General features: G+C 38.8%; 4 protein-coding genes across 5 annotated transcripts; 2 read left to right on the top strand and 2 right to left on the bottom strand.

Annotated features, from left to right (window-relative positions):
- Positions 1-208: 208 nt before the first annotated feature.
- Positions 209-5,442, bottom strand: plekhb2 (pleckstrin homology domain containing B2). The gene is made up of 8 exons (XM_023400634.2): positions 5,284-5,442; positions 4,490-4,540; positions 4,180-4,332; positions 3,987-4,089; positions 3,863-3,902; positions 3,394-3,480; positions 2,698-2,812; positions 209-2,279 (listed from the first exon to the last, which is right to left on the bottom strand). Exons 2-8 carry the CDS (start codon positions 4,524-4,526, stop codon positions 2,143-2,145), a joined length of 672 nt encoding a protein of 223 aa, XP_023256402.1. The 5' UTR covers positions 4,527-4,540; positions 5,284-5,442; the 3' UTR covers positions 209-2,142.
- Positions 5,443-5,920: 478 nt separating this feature from the next.
- Positions 5,921-10,461, top strand: ing5a (inhibitor of growth family, member 5a). Of its 2 annotated transcripts, XM_023400631.2 has the most exons (8): positions 5,926-6,222; positions 7,390-7,461; positions 7,984-8,150; positions 8,342-8,453; positions 8,540-8,639; positions 8,827-8,962; positions 9,077-9,138; positions 9,290-10,461. In XM_023400631.2, the coding sequence occupies exons 1-8, from the start codon at positions 6,186-6,188 to the stop codon at positions 9,327-9,329; spliced, it is 726 nt and encodes a 241-aa protein (XP_023256399.1). In that variant the 5' UTR covers positions 5,926-6,185; the 3' UTR covers positions 9,330-10,461. The 2 variants fall into 2 exon arrangements, with proteins under 2 accessions (XP_023256401.1, XP_023256399.1); XM_023400633.2 differs by lacking the exon at positions 7,390-7,461 and having other exon boundaries at positions 5,921-6,222.
- Positions 10,403-11,975, bottom strand: cep19 (centrosomal protein 19). The gene is made up of 2 exons (XM_023400630.2): positions 11,665-11,975; positions 10,403-11,137 (listed from the first exon to the last, which is right to left on the bottom strand). Exons 1-2 carry the CDS (start codon positions 11,792-11,794, stop codon positions 10,791-10,793), a joined length of 477 nt encoding a protein of 158 aa, XP_023256398.1. The 5' UTR covers positions 11,795-11,975; the 3' UTR covers positions 10,403-10,790.
- A 219-nt stretch (positions 11,976-12,194) lies between these two features.
- Positions 12,195-14,864, top strand: pigx (phosphatidylinositol glycan anchor biosynthesis, class X). Its single transcript, XM_023400629.2, has 6 exons — positions 12,195-12,363; positions 12,827-12,917; positions 13,006-13,141; positions 13,292-13,505; positions 13,916-14,016; positions 14,138-14,864. Exons 1-6 carry the CDS (start codon positions 12,300-12,302, stop codon positions 14,276-14,278), a joined length of 747 nt encoding a protein of 248 aa, XP_023256397.1. The 5' UTR covers positions 12,195-12,299; the 3' UTR covers positions 14,279-14,864.
- The last annotated feature ends 704 nt before the right edge of the window (positions 14,865-15,568 follow it).

Here is a 15,568-nt window from a genome sequence, read left to right as displayed (position 1 = left end):
GTCGTGTTCTGAATTATTTATAGATCCTAGATTTATAGATCGAGCTCAAACTGCGTTGCCTTTATTTCAGAGAATATTTGGGGTTTACTGGGGTTACATGAATAAAACTTAAGGTGGTCGTTTGCACTTTTGTTGTATCCTACATGACGTGTTCTGTGAACTCAAGTCTCAGGGTTAAATAAAGGAAACAAGGAAACAGGAGTCATCGTTACCTTTGTGAATATACAGTATTTAATAGTTAAAATACATCTCTTAGTTAAGTGTCATACATTTTTATTTTAAATGCAGGTAAATCATAATTACCAGCCGCAACAGCAGGAGTATTGTTTTCACCGTGTGTGTGTGTGTGTGTGTGTGTGTTACTGTAACGACCCACTGAGGAGGCAGGTTTAGTCCTTTGGCAGGTGTTTATGTCTGTGGACAGATGTTGTCACCACATCAGCATCACAGCTGAGCTAGACAGAGGCAGAAAACTTTACAGGTGTGTAGTTGAGATCGAGATGAAATGCCGAGTTTGAAGATGTGTGTGGTCGGACTGTGAGTCTGACCGATAATGTAGTAATGTGTCAGGACGTCAACATGTTGCTGGGCGTCGCGGCTGGTTGATCCCATCACGTGATGGTCTCTGGTTTAATTAGTACATTTGATAAGAGAAATAAAACTAATTTCACATCGATTTACGACCTGTAGAAAAATGACATCAGAGCTAAGCTGCTTGCACAAGATGATCATTTGCAAAACTGAAATAATTTTGAGTCTGAAGAGTCTCATACTTCCCTTCAGTTAGCGCTGTCAACCAAGAGGTGCAGTATCTTAAAACAGACCAACATGTTTTCCATTTAGCAGAAGTTGCTATTTTAAAGTGATTAAATAAACTCATGATTAACGTGAGTCATGGAGATAGAATATCAAATCATCGGGAGTGAAAGTTCAGTCATGGCTAAATCTCAGGAGGTCTGTGTGTTGTCGGATAATCCATAATTCATTTGCAATTTAAAAAGGAAAAAAAAAATGTAAACCTGTTGATTGTTTTAAAACCAAAACAGAAAAAGGTTTGAGGCAATTCCTTTTATCATTATGAAAGGAATTTGGTTTTAAACCAAAAACCGAATTTCTCATTTTGCAAAAGACAGACAGGAAGAGGAAGTGAAGTGTTAGTGCTTTTGGTTTTGAAATAAACAGATTTACAGGTTTTGTTTTTAAATTACAAATGAATTATGGATTATCCGATGACAGCTGGACCTCAGGAGATTAACCTGATCATAACTTTGTTCATACCGAAATAAAAAAACAAAACACCATTTCAAACACACTGCAAATGAAATGAAAAGTGTGATTCAACAGCTGCCAATGAAAAATGGACCATAAACAACACATGCAAATATATGTGTCAGTCGAGAGGAGTGACGTCCCTTTTCAGTTGAAAGCACATCATGTAAATGCCGTTTCCTCATGTACAGGATTATTTGTGGTGAAAACAACATCAGACCTCCATCACAACCAGATTCCACCGGATCGGTACCTGAAAATGCTACAGTGAAATGATTATTGCTCTGTGTCCTCATTCCTATTTACACAACTCTCATCGCATTGCACTCTGTCGCCACCACAAATAACCCGAGGAAACACTACATATTAAAACCAGGCCAGTAAAACATGCAAAACAAAGTCAAATAAGGTCGAGTAAACAAATAAACACAAAACCTGGACTAAAAACAAACAACAACTCCTGAAAGTTACAGTTCTGCAAATATAAAAGGACAAATGGTCCATGAAACAGAAACAAACCCGACTGAGACGTTAGCTGAAGTGTACGTACGAGGAGGAGCGTCTTCCTGTCATTTAAATAACTCTTAAACGTGAATAACTCTTGTATTTTTTGGTTAAGAACATTCATATTCAGACGACACAAAGGGAGTGGGAAAGTGCCGCACAGGTCATATGAGAAAGTGCTAACAGTATTTACTTCATGTACAGGACACAGAGGGAGCAGTTTTCCCGCCCATCACAATCATGCTTCATCGATGGAAGTAGCCCGACAGACACGTTTCTCTCCAACTCATGTGATGGCACAAAGAAGAAGCCGAATGTTGTGAAGACAGAGGGGGGCGCTGTGCTACTACATGTACATTAACCAAGACACTAAAAGACGGAGAAGAGGGAGCCCAGTGCCAAACCGGTCGCCGCTCCGGCGAGCATTCCCAAAGCTACGTCTCCTCCATCGTCGCGCTGGCGCTCCCGAATAATGACATGGTTCACTCCAGGAGCAGCGTATCCGCCTGGAGAGAGACACAGACAAATGAGGTCTCGTTTAAATTTGCAATGTTGACATTTAAACTTGCTTCGATGAGCTCTGGATGTACGGAACATGGATGAAACGGTGACAACAAACCACTTATTAATATATTTTCAGGGACGGCAATGTCGGCGCACACTTCTGTCTAGACTGAGATGTCTCACCAGCTACTGGGTGGATAAATTTAATGCTCACATGAGGCTGCGAAACAATGTAAGGTAGAAAACTGTTATGTTTTGAACAGGGTACAAAAAATCTACAAAGTATAATAAAGTTTATCAAAGATTCAATTCAATTCAATTTGAGAAACTTGATGCATTTTTGTAAACGGCTCTTTTTCATGTCACAGAGTTCAGTCTCACTTTCAGTGTGATGGTTTACTTCTGCACAGAAATATTTACCTTGGTACTGATAAGGATACGCCACAGCGTAAGGCTGGCCGTCGGCAGAGTACACGATCTGGGTGGCATGTGGGGGAGGCGCAGCGTAGTCTCCATACGGGCCTGGAGCATAAGCCTGGTGAGAAGTGACAGAAAAGAAAGATTGACAAACCCTTCACAACACTAAAGAGTCATTTGATTTAGCATTAATTTCACTAATGCTGCTTAATGGTGCTTTTAAACACTTCTATTAATAGACCAGTAGATGGCAGCAGGCTGTAACACTGTTGTTAAGTAGCTGTTTTTACTTTCTGATTTTACCTCGCTCTATAGCTTCGTTTTCCCTTAAGAAGGATCATGTCAAGCTGAACTGCAAAGTTTAATATTCACAGTATACACAGCACGGAAAAGCCAAATCCTTTTCAGTTACTACCACTTTAACGAAGTCAATCAAAAGCATCTATTATTGATATTTCTCCTTTACCTGAGATTTCCGTACCCAGAGTCAGAAATCTAATCATATATCTGCAGTTTTATGCATTTAACACGACGCCTGTCTGCTGTTATGAATGTAAACACTGACTCATTATTCTGAAAACAAATTGTTCCTGTAAAATATTAGAAACAATCCTTTTCATAGAGTCACATAAAACTGGCTTTTAACAATGTATTGTAGAAAAAATAATAACATACAGGTGTATTGTCTATGCCTTTTACCTGAGGTGGGGTAGCATATTCCGAGTAGGGGGGAGGAGCAGATGCCATCACTTCCTGTGCAAAGCTGATCTGAGGCGTAGCAACCACCTGAAAATAAAAAACAGCACAAATGAGACGGCGGCTCCTGAATTTTGAGTAGGTCACAAATAAAACTGAGCTGCATGACGTTAAGACAAACTGTGGAGAATTGTGACAAAATGAGTAAAGGCTGTAATTGTGTTGTGTTCAGGTTACCATCAGAGAGATATAATAAAGACAGACTATGAGTGTTTTCTCACACAGACAGAAACAAGATGGAAAAATATCTGTGGCCTCCAGTCTGTTGTTCTGAGTCTGTCTTAGATCACAGACATAATATTTAAGTAAGAGCTCATTTGTTTAATAAGACAGATAAAAACAAACAACTTCCTGTTCTTATTTTGGAAAACAAAGCAAAACCCAAGTTGTTTCAGATGTAGCAGAAACTCACTGCATTAATTCTGGCATCCTGAAGGGCCATGGTCCATGCTCTGCAACGAAAAGTAGAAATGTAGACAAAGACCTAAAATTAAAACATTCAACTTCACCAACAACAAAAAGTTGTGCTGCCTTACAGAGCATCATCTGCACTGTCTGCACACAGGCTGATGACCCGTCCATCTCTGCACACTATCTGGAGCAAGGCATCACGCATCCTCCCCTCTGGTGGGTTCAGCTCTACAGAAGGACGAACAGAAAGCGGGCAGGGTTAAAAGTAAGAGCAAAAGTTGAATTATACTGTGAGTGTGAGAAGATAATGATAAATACCTTGACATGCAGCAGAGCTGCGGATGTTAATGCAGTCTACCCTCATGTGAATATCATCCTCCATGTCACGCCGTTGTTGATCATTGTAGAAAACAAGTCGTCCATCAGCCCACAAGTCAAACCAGTTTCTTTTCCACCGACGCAGTATGGTACCTTTAAAATGTTAAAGTCAAGTTCAGTTCAACCTGAAATCATTTACACTGGATTTCAAACCGAGTGTCACAGAATCTTTATATTAATCGATATTAAGATAATATTAATCGTTAAATGCTGTTAGATCTGTTGTGGCCATGTGTGTGTGACTACTCACTTTGTCGATGGAGCCAACCACTCTTCACCATGGCCATCTTGGAGACAACACCTGTAACAATCAAATGTGTGTACATAAGACAGTGTCTGTTTGATAATGACACAGACTGAGGGCTGATGAATGGGCGTGGCTTAGCCACAACCTCGTGACTGTTAGCACTATTAGCATACATCCACAAAGCTATTTTCACAACAATATGTATTATATATATATTTAATGATATAACACTGAGCACAATAGTGTTGTTTGCAAGCCACTAGAATAGACTGTCAGGAGGGTTGTTTTGTAACTTAATGTGAGCTAGTGAACAGAAACGTTGACACCATATGTTTATTCATCACAACATTAGCAGAAGCTAATGTAAATAATCGTCAGTGGTAGGACTTTACAGTGTTTGTTAAAGTAACGTTATTCAGTTAGTTGGTCACTGATTTTCCGTCTCACGGTGCGATAGCTAGCTAACGGTAACTGATATTAGCATCAAGTAGCGATAGGCCATTTGTGAATAGATTACCTCATTTCTTATTAATAAAATATGGAGTGGTGACAGTGTTGAATAACTGATACCATAAACATACTGATGGACCCAGTAATAACATGGGGCAAAGATAACTTTAGCTGATGTTTCTTCTGTGGCAGCCTATAAAACAAAACGTAGCATTAATCGAAGTTAGCTAGCGTTGTTTGAATAAACATGTCAGTAGCGGGCAGACCTGCTAGTTCAGTGTTCATAGTTGGCGAATACACTAGAACTACTCCTTGTAAACAAGAGAAATAGTGCTTTAGTTACTTACTGTATTATTTGTATGTTCGAAGAAAAGCTGAAATCTGTCGTGAGGATACAGCAGACACGGAAGTGAGATATAAACAAAAACACGATGCCCTCCTTGGAGCGGAAAAAGCCTGACCGATAATCCGCGAGGACACAGCCCGCACACTGCCGTTATTTTCTCGACGAAAGTTTCCGTTAGCCCCGCCCACGGAGCATCTTCACGAACCTTCAGTCTCTGCGGAGAGGGGGGGCGTTTGTTTTGAATGACGTGACTTATCAGCTGACGGCGTTGGAAAGTGCTAGCAAACGCAGCGTGGGCGCGCTCGTTAAAGTTCCCCTCTAACCTAGCGAGTCAGGTGTAAATTCCTGTTCATGGGGGTTTATACCGACAGCGAAGGGGCTGTTTGGCCCAATGAAAGCCCTAAAAACATTAAATGATTAGCATATAGTTGTTGTTCTGGGATTGAATCTCTCGTGAAATAGATGTTTTCTCAGCTGAGCGAAGTACACACTTAGATGGAATGAATAACGTGGGTAGGGTGTATAAGATGTAGTAAGTACTCTAGCAGTGGAGATAATGAGTGAAAAGTTTTATTTGATTTATGCAGGATGACACTCGCACATAACAGCTGGAGACACCGCTGTGCGGTGCGCATGCGAGTCACAAGCGCACACAAGCAGAGAAGTTGTATCCTGTACGGGTTCTGGGTGCATGTGTGCTGGAGGGAAACTGATTCTGCCTTTCTGCAGTAGTGAGCGCCGTTTCATTCCCACCCGGAGAAGCCCAATACTGCTAACAGAATCAAGTAACTCCAAGCCATTGACCGACGGGCGACCCGGGGTTACGAAACAAGCCCAACGGCTCTCCGGCCAAGAGTTTGAGAGCTAACCAGAATAACGCAGAAGCTAGATAGCTAACCTGAAATGGCGACGGCAATATACTTGGAACATTATCTTGACAGTGAGTATCTGGGGACACAGTGAACTATTATCAACATTTCCCCGCTTTCTTTTCTTTTTGCGGTTTGTTTAGTTTGACAGTATCGAAGAGTTTTCGCTGGGCGGATGACTGACAGCGGTACAGTGCGTTAGCAAGTAACTGTTAGGTCACCATCGTTAGCTCGCTGGCTAACTAATTAGCATCGCGATTTAAATTTCGCTGTAACAAAGTTAGGCAAACTCTCCATGTGTAGTGTTCAATTCAATCAGATGCTAATATAACCGCTAGCTGGACTAGTGTCACACATTAACGGAGTTAACCGTTTGTAGTTAGCAAGTGTCTGTTTGGTGTTCTGTCACATCGATATGGCTAGTGGCTAGGTAACTAGCAGTGGTTATATAAGGTTGTTTAACGTGTTAATGTCATACTCAGTTTTATATAACAGTGTCCAGTTTAGTCATAATGTGTGTTTGCTTTACGATAGCAGACACCATGCATTTGATTTGCAACCTGTTGGTAACCGCGTTTCCCCTAACCATTTACGCGCCGGGGCGGGGTGTTTGAAGTGCGTCACATAATGTAAGCGCACAAACCGTGACAGTGGGAGATGGGACTATATTCTTCGTACTGTGGTCGGTTTCAGTGGTATTATATAACACATGCTATGTTTACCTAATTGCATATTCAGAGTTACTTTGCAAAGCGGCCGGTGCATCTTGAACACACTGGTACGATTATGAAATCATTAAAAAACAAAGCTTTAACCCAAATGCATGTTAAATGTAAATGATGGTGAATGCATTGCAAGGCACATATAGAAAATCTTCGCTCGCTGACTTTTATTTTTAATGATTTTATTTCTTAATGTAATTAACCTTTGTATCACAATGGCGTTTTATTTCATTATGTGTATCATAATTGTAATAGTTTGCAATTAATCATATTATTTTCTCCCTCCTTAAAATTGCATTATTAGATTTATTTATTTATTTTTGCACATGCTTTTGAAGCATTTCCCTGTGTCTGTGTCTATGAGCTCAACCATATACATCAGAAAATTATTGCAGGTTTAACATTCAAAAATCCAGTTCAAGACAAACTGTAGTTATGACGCCACATCAGTTAATTGAAAAAATGAGTGTAGTATATGTCTTCATTGCCTTCATCCTGATGTCTGTCTCTTTCAAGGTATTGAAAATCTACCATGTGAACTACAGAGAAATTTTACTTTAATGCGGGACCTGGACAACAGGACTGAAGGTGATAATTTGTTCTCATAGAGTTGTTGTCATTCAAATGCTATTTGGATTTGAAGCACCACTCACACATGGTTTACCTGTGCAGGTGTTATCAGTTAACTTGCCTGATTAAACCTCAGGACAGTGTGGGTGTGCACAGACTGAGCTTGTTTTGCATCTGGACAAGCACCTTTATGATTTTTCCTAGTTTATGAAGTTTGGTGACTTCATGGCAGATGTTGTGATTTGTCATTGAAACAGAAGCACAGGTGTCAGTGATAATATGAATAATGTGTCAGTTCCTTTAACTGCCCAACTAAACCTGGCCAGTGAATCACAATGTACACTACCAGGATCCTGGAACTGGCACGCCTAAACAGCTATTAATTACACACAATTACACTGCTACAATAACTGAAAACATCTGTACAGATGTTGTTTTTGCAGGGTCTTTAATTATAGCATTCTTGTGTTGCACTTTTTTTTTTATCGATATCAATCACTTTTGTTTCCCCAACACTATCATAATCATGTTGTTGTGCAGAAAAGAAAGGAGAGATTGACAAACTGGCTGAGGAGTACATAGCGAATGTGAAGAACTTGGCGTCAGAACAGAGAGTGGAACATCTGCAGAAGATCCAAAACGCCTACAGCAAGTGCAAAGAGTTCAGCGACGACAAAGTCCAGCTTGCAATGCAGACATATGAAATGGTCAGTCTGAAACACACATCTGGTCACAAAGTTTTATATGATCAAAATGTTAAATATAAATCTTTTGAGTTACACTGTGAATTTTAAGTGACACAGAATGTATTGAACAGTTTTTGTAAAGTATTTTTGTAATTTGCAAATGAAACCAGTCGCCGTCAGGTTCTAATCTACATGAAATCCTTTTTCCGTAGGTGGACAAACACATCCGCCGACTGGATGCAGATCTGGCGCGGTTTGAGAATGAGCTGAAGGAGAAACTGGAAGTGAGCGGCTATGAAAGTACAGACGGAAGAGCACTGAAAAGTAAGTTGGGTGATTGAAAGGTGTTCATAATAAGACATTGCAAAACAGATGTATGCACATCTGTAAATATAAATGTTTTTTCACAGAAGGTGATTCCCGGGGGCTGAGAGAGAAACGTGGATCCAGGGGAAGAGGAAGGAAAGGTTCTGATGAAGATTCTCCCAGAAAGAAAAAGATGAAAAACAGGTAACATGCTGGTGGCTCAGTCAGGCCAGGGTTTACTACATATCACCGTCCAGAATCTGAACCACACTTTTTATTAGACCTGAAACACCCCGTGTTAGTTCAGGCTGCCAGAGACTCACTTATTTTAAGCTTAGTTTAGTCATGTTTAATTCTAATCAAGCTCTGTTTTATTGTGTCCGTCTTCCAGTCCAGACTTGAGTGACGCTCTCCTGCCCATGCAGCCGTCGGACGTTTTAGACATGCCAGTCGATCCCAATGAGCCTACATACTGCCTGTGCCATCAGGTGTCGTATGGGGAGATGATCGGATGTGATAACCCAGATGTAGGTTTTTTTTAAATTAAATCTGGCGTCTTTCTTAATTATCAGAACCTGTTTCATCGCCTATTTTTGCAGAAGATTCAAAACACTGACCTTGTTTTTCATCTGTGTTTTCAGTGTCCGATCGAGTGGTTTCACTTTGCTTGTGTTGATCTCGCCACAAAACCCAAAGGAAAATGGTAGGAACCCTTTAAGTATTCAAATGATGTTAAACTAGAGTTGTTCATACAAAGATATGGAAATGCATTGCTCATCATTTTAATACAGATGACTCCTGACTGTCCTCTGTGTCCTAACATCTCTTTCCCTCCCCTCTCTCAAATCTCTCAGGTTTTGTCCGAGATGCACCCAAGACAGGAAGAAGAAATGAGATTTATTTTTCAGAAATACTTAACTGATAATGTATGTACTTTTGGTGTAGTTTAATGGTGTAACATATATGTATTTCAGTTCCTATCACTCTCCATAGAAAGGGTGGGTCATACAGCTTCTCTTCAAAGGCCTAATCCGGATTTGGAGTGTAGTTACACTTGTGGCGACATCATCCTCCCCTCTACTGCCTTTCCTTTGTTTGTGCTATTGGATTTTAAGATCACTCTTTTTTTCCATTAGCTTTCAAATAATTAATCCACCTATATGTTATTTGTGTACTCTGGGTAAATTTGCCTGCGTAGTGTAGTTTAAATTGCACAAATGATTGCCAATCAGAGAGTCCTTCTCCTCAAGTCATATATTTGTGTATATTGTCATAACTAACGTACTCAGAAATCCTGGATTGTGGCTTTAGTATACTTGAAATATCAATTTTATAAAGAACTATTTTTTAAACAAATTAACAGCCTGCTGAGAAAACAGTTTTAATCACGTAAATCCACCTAAATAATGGTGGTAAAAGGAATTATGTGTCAGATTTTCTGTTACTACCTCCTTAATACATCAGCACTGCATAAATGACTGCAATTGATACCAATGTAAAAAAATGTGTTTTGATTAGCTTAAACCAAACAAGCAATGTAAATTAATTCTTTACTGATTTTCAAAAAAACCTGCGACATCTTTGAATGTATTGTGGTACTAATGGTCAGTCAGTCAGTCAGTGTCTCTTGTCAACTGAATGAGGTATTTAAGCACTTTGAATGAAATTTTCCCCTGAAGAGGTTTGATACTGCAGGCTTGGTTTTATAATATAGTTTATCTCATCTAAAACTTGGCCATAGTACATTGCTTCAAACCATATATGGAAATATATATATATATTTTGTATTATATGAAATAATATTTTGTGGACACAGTTTTTTTTTCCAAAGATATATTTGTTGTATTGCTTACTTATTGGTGAACACTCAAATTTTATTTAATAGGATTTTAGCATCTTCTTTCTTTCATATTCAACTGTGAATGTCACTCATTTAGGTGTAAGCCACAAATAAAAGAGCCAAAGTCTTTGTATTTTGTAAAATTCAGTATTTTATACCAAATAAATATTCACTATTAATCATGAATTATTTCATTCTTTTCTTTCATTGCAGTATGAAATGGAACATAGTTTTACTTAGTGGTGAGACTATCGTCATCTACCCAATATTATTAAAACACTGAGAACTGTTATTTTCCAACAAAGAACAAAAACTGTTTAAACTACTTCTCAATGAAAACTATTATAGCAAGGTGTGTGGATACTTCAGAAAAACAGAAACAGTGATTCTGGAGAGTCTGTCCTGTTTGGGAATGTTTGAGTGCCGTCTGTTAAATCCCATTGTTTTGGGATTGAACAAAACAAACTGTAACTAGAAGAAGAAACAAGTTTTGGAAAGGACTGGAGAACAGTTAGTTAAAATTCATCATCAGACTCATCATCCCAGCTGCACTTTTCCTGCGTGGGCTTGCTGAAGTCCACTTCCAGGTCATAAACAAAGTCCGGATCGTCTTTGAGCCTGCGGTTCTTCTCAAACACTTCATCCATTTGGCCCTTTTTGCGAGCCAGCTCCTCATCGTCCAGTTTGTTCAGGTCTTCATCAGGGTCCACGTGGAAGGAGGCCAGACTGTGCTCCAGGCTGAAACCCTGCATGTGATCTCGCAGGATGATGTGAAGCTTCTCTAGCTGGCTCTGAGACACACCCTCCAAGTAGTCCCTGTGTCGAGGATTGTTCTTCAGCCTTTCAGCTGCCATGCTGTAGTCTGGAGGTTAGGAGGAGAAGAAAGAAATAGATTATAGCATTATGTACACATTCTGCTGACTCTGTTGCCGCACAGCTTCCTGTACAATGTCCTCTAAAGTGATAGGAACCAAGTACTTTTGCACTGGAAATCTTCCTGCCCAGTTAGTTTGTTATAACTTGATCAAGCAGAATTGTATTTGGGAGTATGCAGCATGTAGCACAACATCAACTCAAAGAATAAAAATTATGATTACAGGCCTCAGGATAAGATTCAAAAAATGAAGGGGCTTCCTTAAAGCTCTTATCCTCATAATTTACATTTGGCCTTACTGGTGCATATTCCCACTAAATTGCAGTAATTCAGGTCACCAGAGTAACTGGCAAAGAGTAAATCTGGGGTCTTGAGCTCAGTAGTACTCGTCCACTGCATCCATGTCCAGCTCTATTCTGATACGTCCTGACTTATTACATGGGGCTGGGAGATTGCTGTGGTTTAGGTCGTGTTATGTGTATAAAAAAAAACAAAGTAATCATCTTTTTTCTTACCAGAATACTTTGAGAAGTTCCGCACAGGTATGATTCTTTTTCGCACCTTCTTGGTTTCGGCGTGTTGATAAATTAAAACTATGGACGGAGGGGAAAACTGCACTCCACATCGCTTTGCCTCGAAAAGCATCTTCTCTTTTTGTCTCCAGCAGACCCGGTTTCAGCTGGGGGGGGGTTAAACCTTTTCATTCATGATAATAATCAATAGTTCATATGAACATTTAACACGTTAATTTGAAAAAAAGAAACTGTCTAAAATTAGCGGCTTCAGAAATGATCAACCTCTGTCTGAGTGTTGAACGTTAAACCTTTCAGTCTTCAATGAAGCCTGCCTACATTTACAGTAAATATTTTATACACTATTGTTTCACTTACAGTGACCGTTATTATTAACTTCCAATTGTGTGATCGGTATATTTTATGTTTAATGATTGCCGTAAAACATTTCCACAGATTGTTTTTTCTTTTCTATTTCTAGTCAGGCACGACCGCGGCTTCCCTAGAACAGGGGTCCTTCAGATTCCTTTTCCGGAAACAATTCAAAAGAGCGTATCGTAGCTGCGATCAGTAGTTGTAGCTAGCTAAATGCTATAAATAGACTGTAAAGAGATTAAAGCTCGACTTTTATCATATTGATGTATTTAATATTGTTCACTGTATCGACCTGTTTAGCAACATGTCATTGTTTAATCCAAGAGGGTAAGGTATATTGTTACACTTCCTGGTTAAAAATCGATAGTCACTGATTAGTTTTTGTTACCAAAACTTTGTAGTGAGTTTTGGTAAAGTTTCTGTCCGGTTAGAGTAAACACACTGAGACGGACAAAATGACATTTAGGATTAAGTTTCAGTTTGAGGATATTACTGTATCTTGGATGAAACATTATGGTTTTGCTGTTTAGTCAAAACTCATTTACTCCCTGTTTGGTCTTCCAGTAATGACTAGTTGGATATTCAACATTAATTTCCGTCTTCAAAACCTTTCTATCTTTGTATTTTATGTTTTGATTTTAGTTTTTGTAGCTGGCTGCTTCCTTCCTGTTGCCTTGTATTATTCAATGCTCTTAAATCAGTCATAAATACATTATTACAGTTTTAATAACAGTCGTCTGCTCCGTCTATTCTTGTGGTCTTGATCGATGCATCCTGCACATTTTTACAGATGAGAAGACTGAGAGTCATTGTGATCTCCTGAAGCAGTGGCTTGAATCCACGTCAGTGTCGGTGGAGATCAGTAAAAAGGGTTTCCACAGGTATCGGTTGAGTAGTTTTACAGCTGATAGAACAATCTTCAAAGCTTATTGTGAGTGAAATGTGTGAGTGATTTTTGTCACGTTTTAGGGAACTGATAACCACTGTTGACCTCAGCCCTGATGTGCTCAGTGGTGTCAGAGTTTTGCTGGTTCATCGATGGCCCAGAGGTGTCTACATTGATCCATACCAACTTGCATCCCTGAGAGATCAAAGTGATTGGCAGGTGACACTGATGTGTACAAATCTTGTTATCTTTGATTATTACCATGCATCGGAAAAAGAAAAACATAACAAAGTGTATTTGTTTAAATGAATATCACTGATCACTTTCACTATATATGTATTTGATAATTAATACATTTGTCTTTGTTAGATATTACTAGATTCAGCCATTGACCTAGAGGTGCCTGCTCATAAGACTTCAGGATTTGTCACCTATGTGTATCCCAACCATGATGATCCAAACCCCAGGCGGCTAAAAGTAACAATTCCAATACATGGCCGCTACCACGAGCCTTCTTCTGTTGGGAAAACATTTACATCTGTTGACATACAACCTCCAGAGCTGCTGCTGCGGACTGAAAAATGTAAGCGGGTCATCTTTATACTGTGGTCATGTGTGTCCCTCTTTTCAGAAAGAAGCGACCAAAATCTTTTATCTCATAACTCTTTAGTGTCCGGCTGGGAAACCAGTATTTTGGCTCCTTCACAATGTACTGGGATGCTTGCATCAGCAATGATTGATGCAGAACTATGGGGTCAGATTCTGATAACATGACTGTGAAGCTAGAAGACCTTTGGATCCTTCTGATCAGGATTTACTTAAACAGCTTTTTACATGTATTTATCAGGTGACTGAATATGTGAATATATCCATAACGTGACTATTAAAGTCTTCACGTTGGTTGTTGGAAACACAGCAAAGAAAATGTAGCTGATGGAAACAGAAAATGATAAAGTGTTTGCCTTTAATCTAAAACTCTTTTTTTTTTTCTAGGTACGCAGCTCAACAACTCAGAGCCTCACACTGTTGTGGACGCTCCCTGCACGGTCCACAACTCAAGCACATGTCCATGGGTTAAAATCCAGCATCAGCAGGTGGCTCTCAGTAAAGATCTCAAAATCTTCAATGGAAATTTATCAAACGTTTGTTTTATCACACTAATTATCTTTTGTTCATTTTCCTTTTTTTCAACCAAAAATATCCTGTATCCTGCAGGAGCATGGCCCCGTGAGTTTACAGGTCCCAGTCGGTGATGGGTCTTTGCTGATACCTGTATGCAGTGGAACTCTTCTCGTCACAATGATCTGCTGTGTGGTACTGTCCAAGTACATGTGGAAACATCAGATTATTTCATGATGGTCAGCAAACCTTGATCTAAACAATTCATGATCTTATAATTGTACAGTTTTGTCTGATACAAGGATCATTCTGGTATCATTATGATCCAATTATTTTAAGATACACTATCAAAAGACCATAAAAAATAAGATCACACATTAATAGACATAGATAGAAAAAGTCAGGTGTATAAGAATAATTTAAAATGAGAAATGCATTGAACATCTTATCTTCTGAGGTGACACAGAGAGGTTCCAGGTGTGACTGTAAATGTATCCAGATAATTAACCTGCTTTTTGAAACAGGCCTCAGTTACAGTAAGTATTTAACATGTTTCTTGTGTGAGATTTGTTCCTATTGTAATCTTGGCTCACACACAGGAACACAGCTCAGGGCATAATGGAAGATGACATTTGTTTATTTATTCACTTTGAAACACTTGACTCAAGAATGTGGTGTGGCCACCAGTCATGTTCATAGGAAGCTCTTTATCTCAACTGCAAACAATATTTTGAACTCCAAATGATAAAAAAGCAAAGATCTGTTTTGTGTGCTCTTTGTGAACTTGCTGTGTGATGACAATAAAGTTTGTTTGTTGAATTTCTACCTCTTTTTTTTTTTTTATCAACAAAGGTCAGATTGTAAGTTATAATTGCAGTGTCATAATACTGTAGTGCATATTCAGGCTAGTTATAAAATACTTTTCTTATAAAATTCTGTAATTTAAGCTTCTGAAATGGAAAATATATATCATGAGTGGCATTTAGATCTAGATAATTAAATATAGAGCTTCATATTCATATATAGACAGTTACAGACAGATACAAGTATCTATACCATATATGGGCAAGGCAAACCACATGTTAACTTGTTATCACATTGATCTGGGTGATAAGGCATCAAACTCTGAGCTGGTTCTGTTTCCATCTCTATTTCAGAGATAACACAGAGAAATCTGCCACAGTATTGTTTTTATTTATGAAATAAGTGTGTATCATGATTCAAAATCTTTCACCAAAAAAAAAACAAAAACACAGTGTTGATGGACCATAACTGAATTAAAACGTGTATATTAAAAAAAAAAAAGTGTATACTTATCAGCATCTTGTTGACAGACTTTTAAATGTTGAACTACATTACCTAAAATGCTTTTCGACTTAATTTAATTTCTGATTTAGTTTCAGCATGTTTCTCACGTGTAGAGTTATCACAGCTTTAATTATTAACAGAGCAGTTTTTACACACGGGCTGTAATTTCTGGACTGAGACAAACTTCACACACACCATTCATTTGAAGCAGCTACTGCA

This window comes from Seriola lalandi, unplaced genomic scaffold, assembly GCF_002814215.2.
Source record: "Seriola lalandi dorsalis isolate HSWRI2012SDOR001 ecotype SW California unplaced genomic scaffold, Sedor1 jcf7180002052714, whole genome shotgun sequence".
NCBI classification, from domain to species: Eukaryota; Metazoa; Chordata; class Actinopteri; order Carangiformes; family Carangidae; genus Seriola; species Seriola lalandi.
The sequence above is the reverse complement of the archived record's forward strand: the minus strand, read 5'-3'. Positions and strand labels throughout refer to the sequence as shown.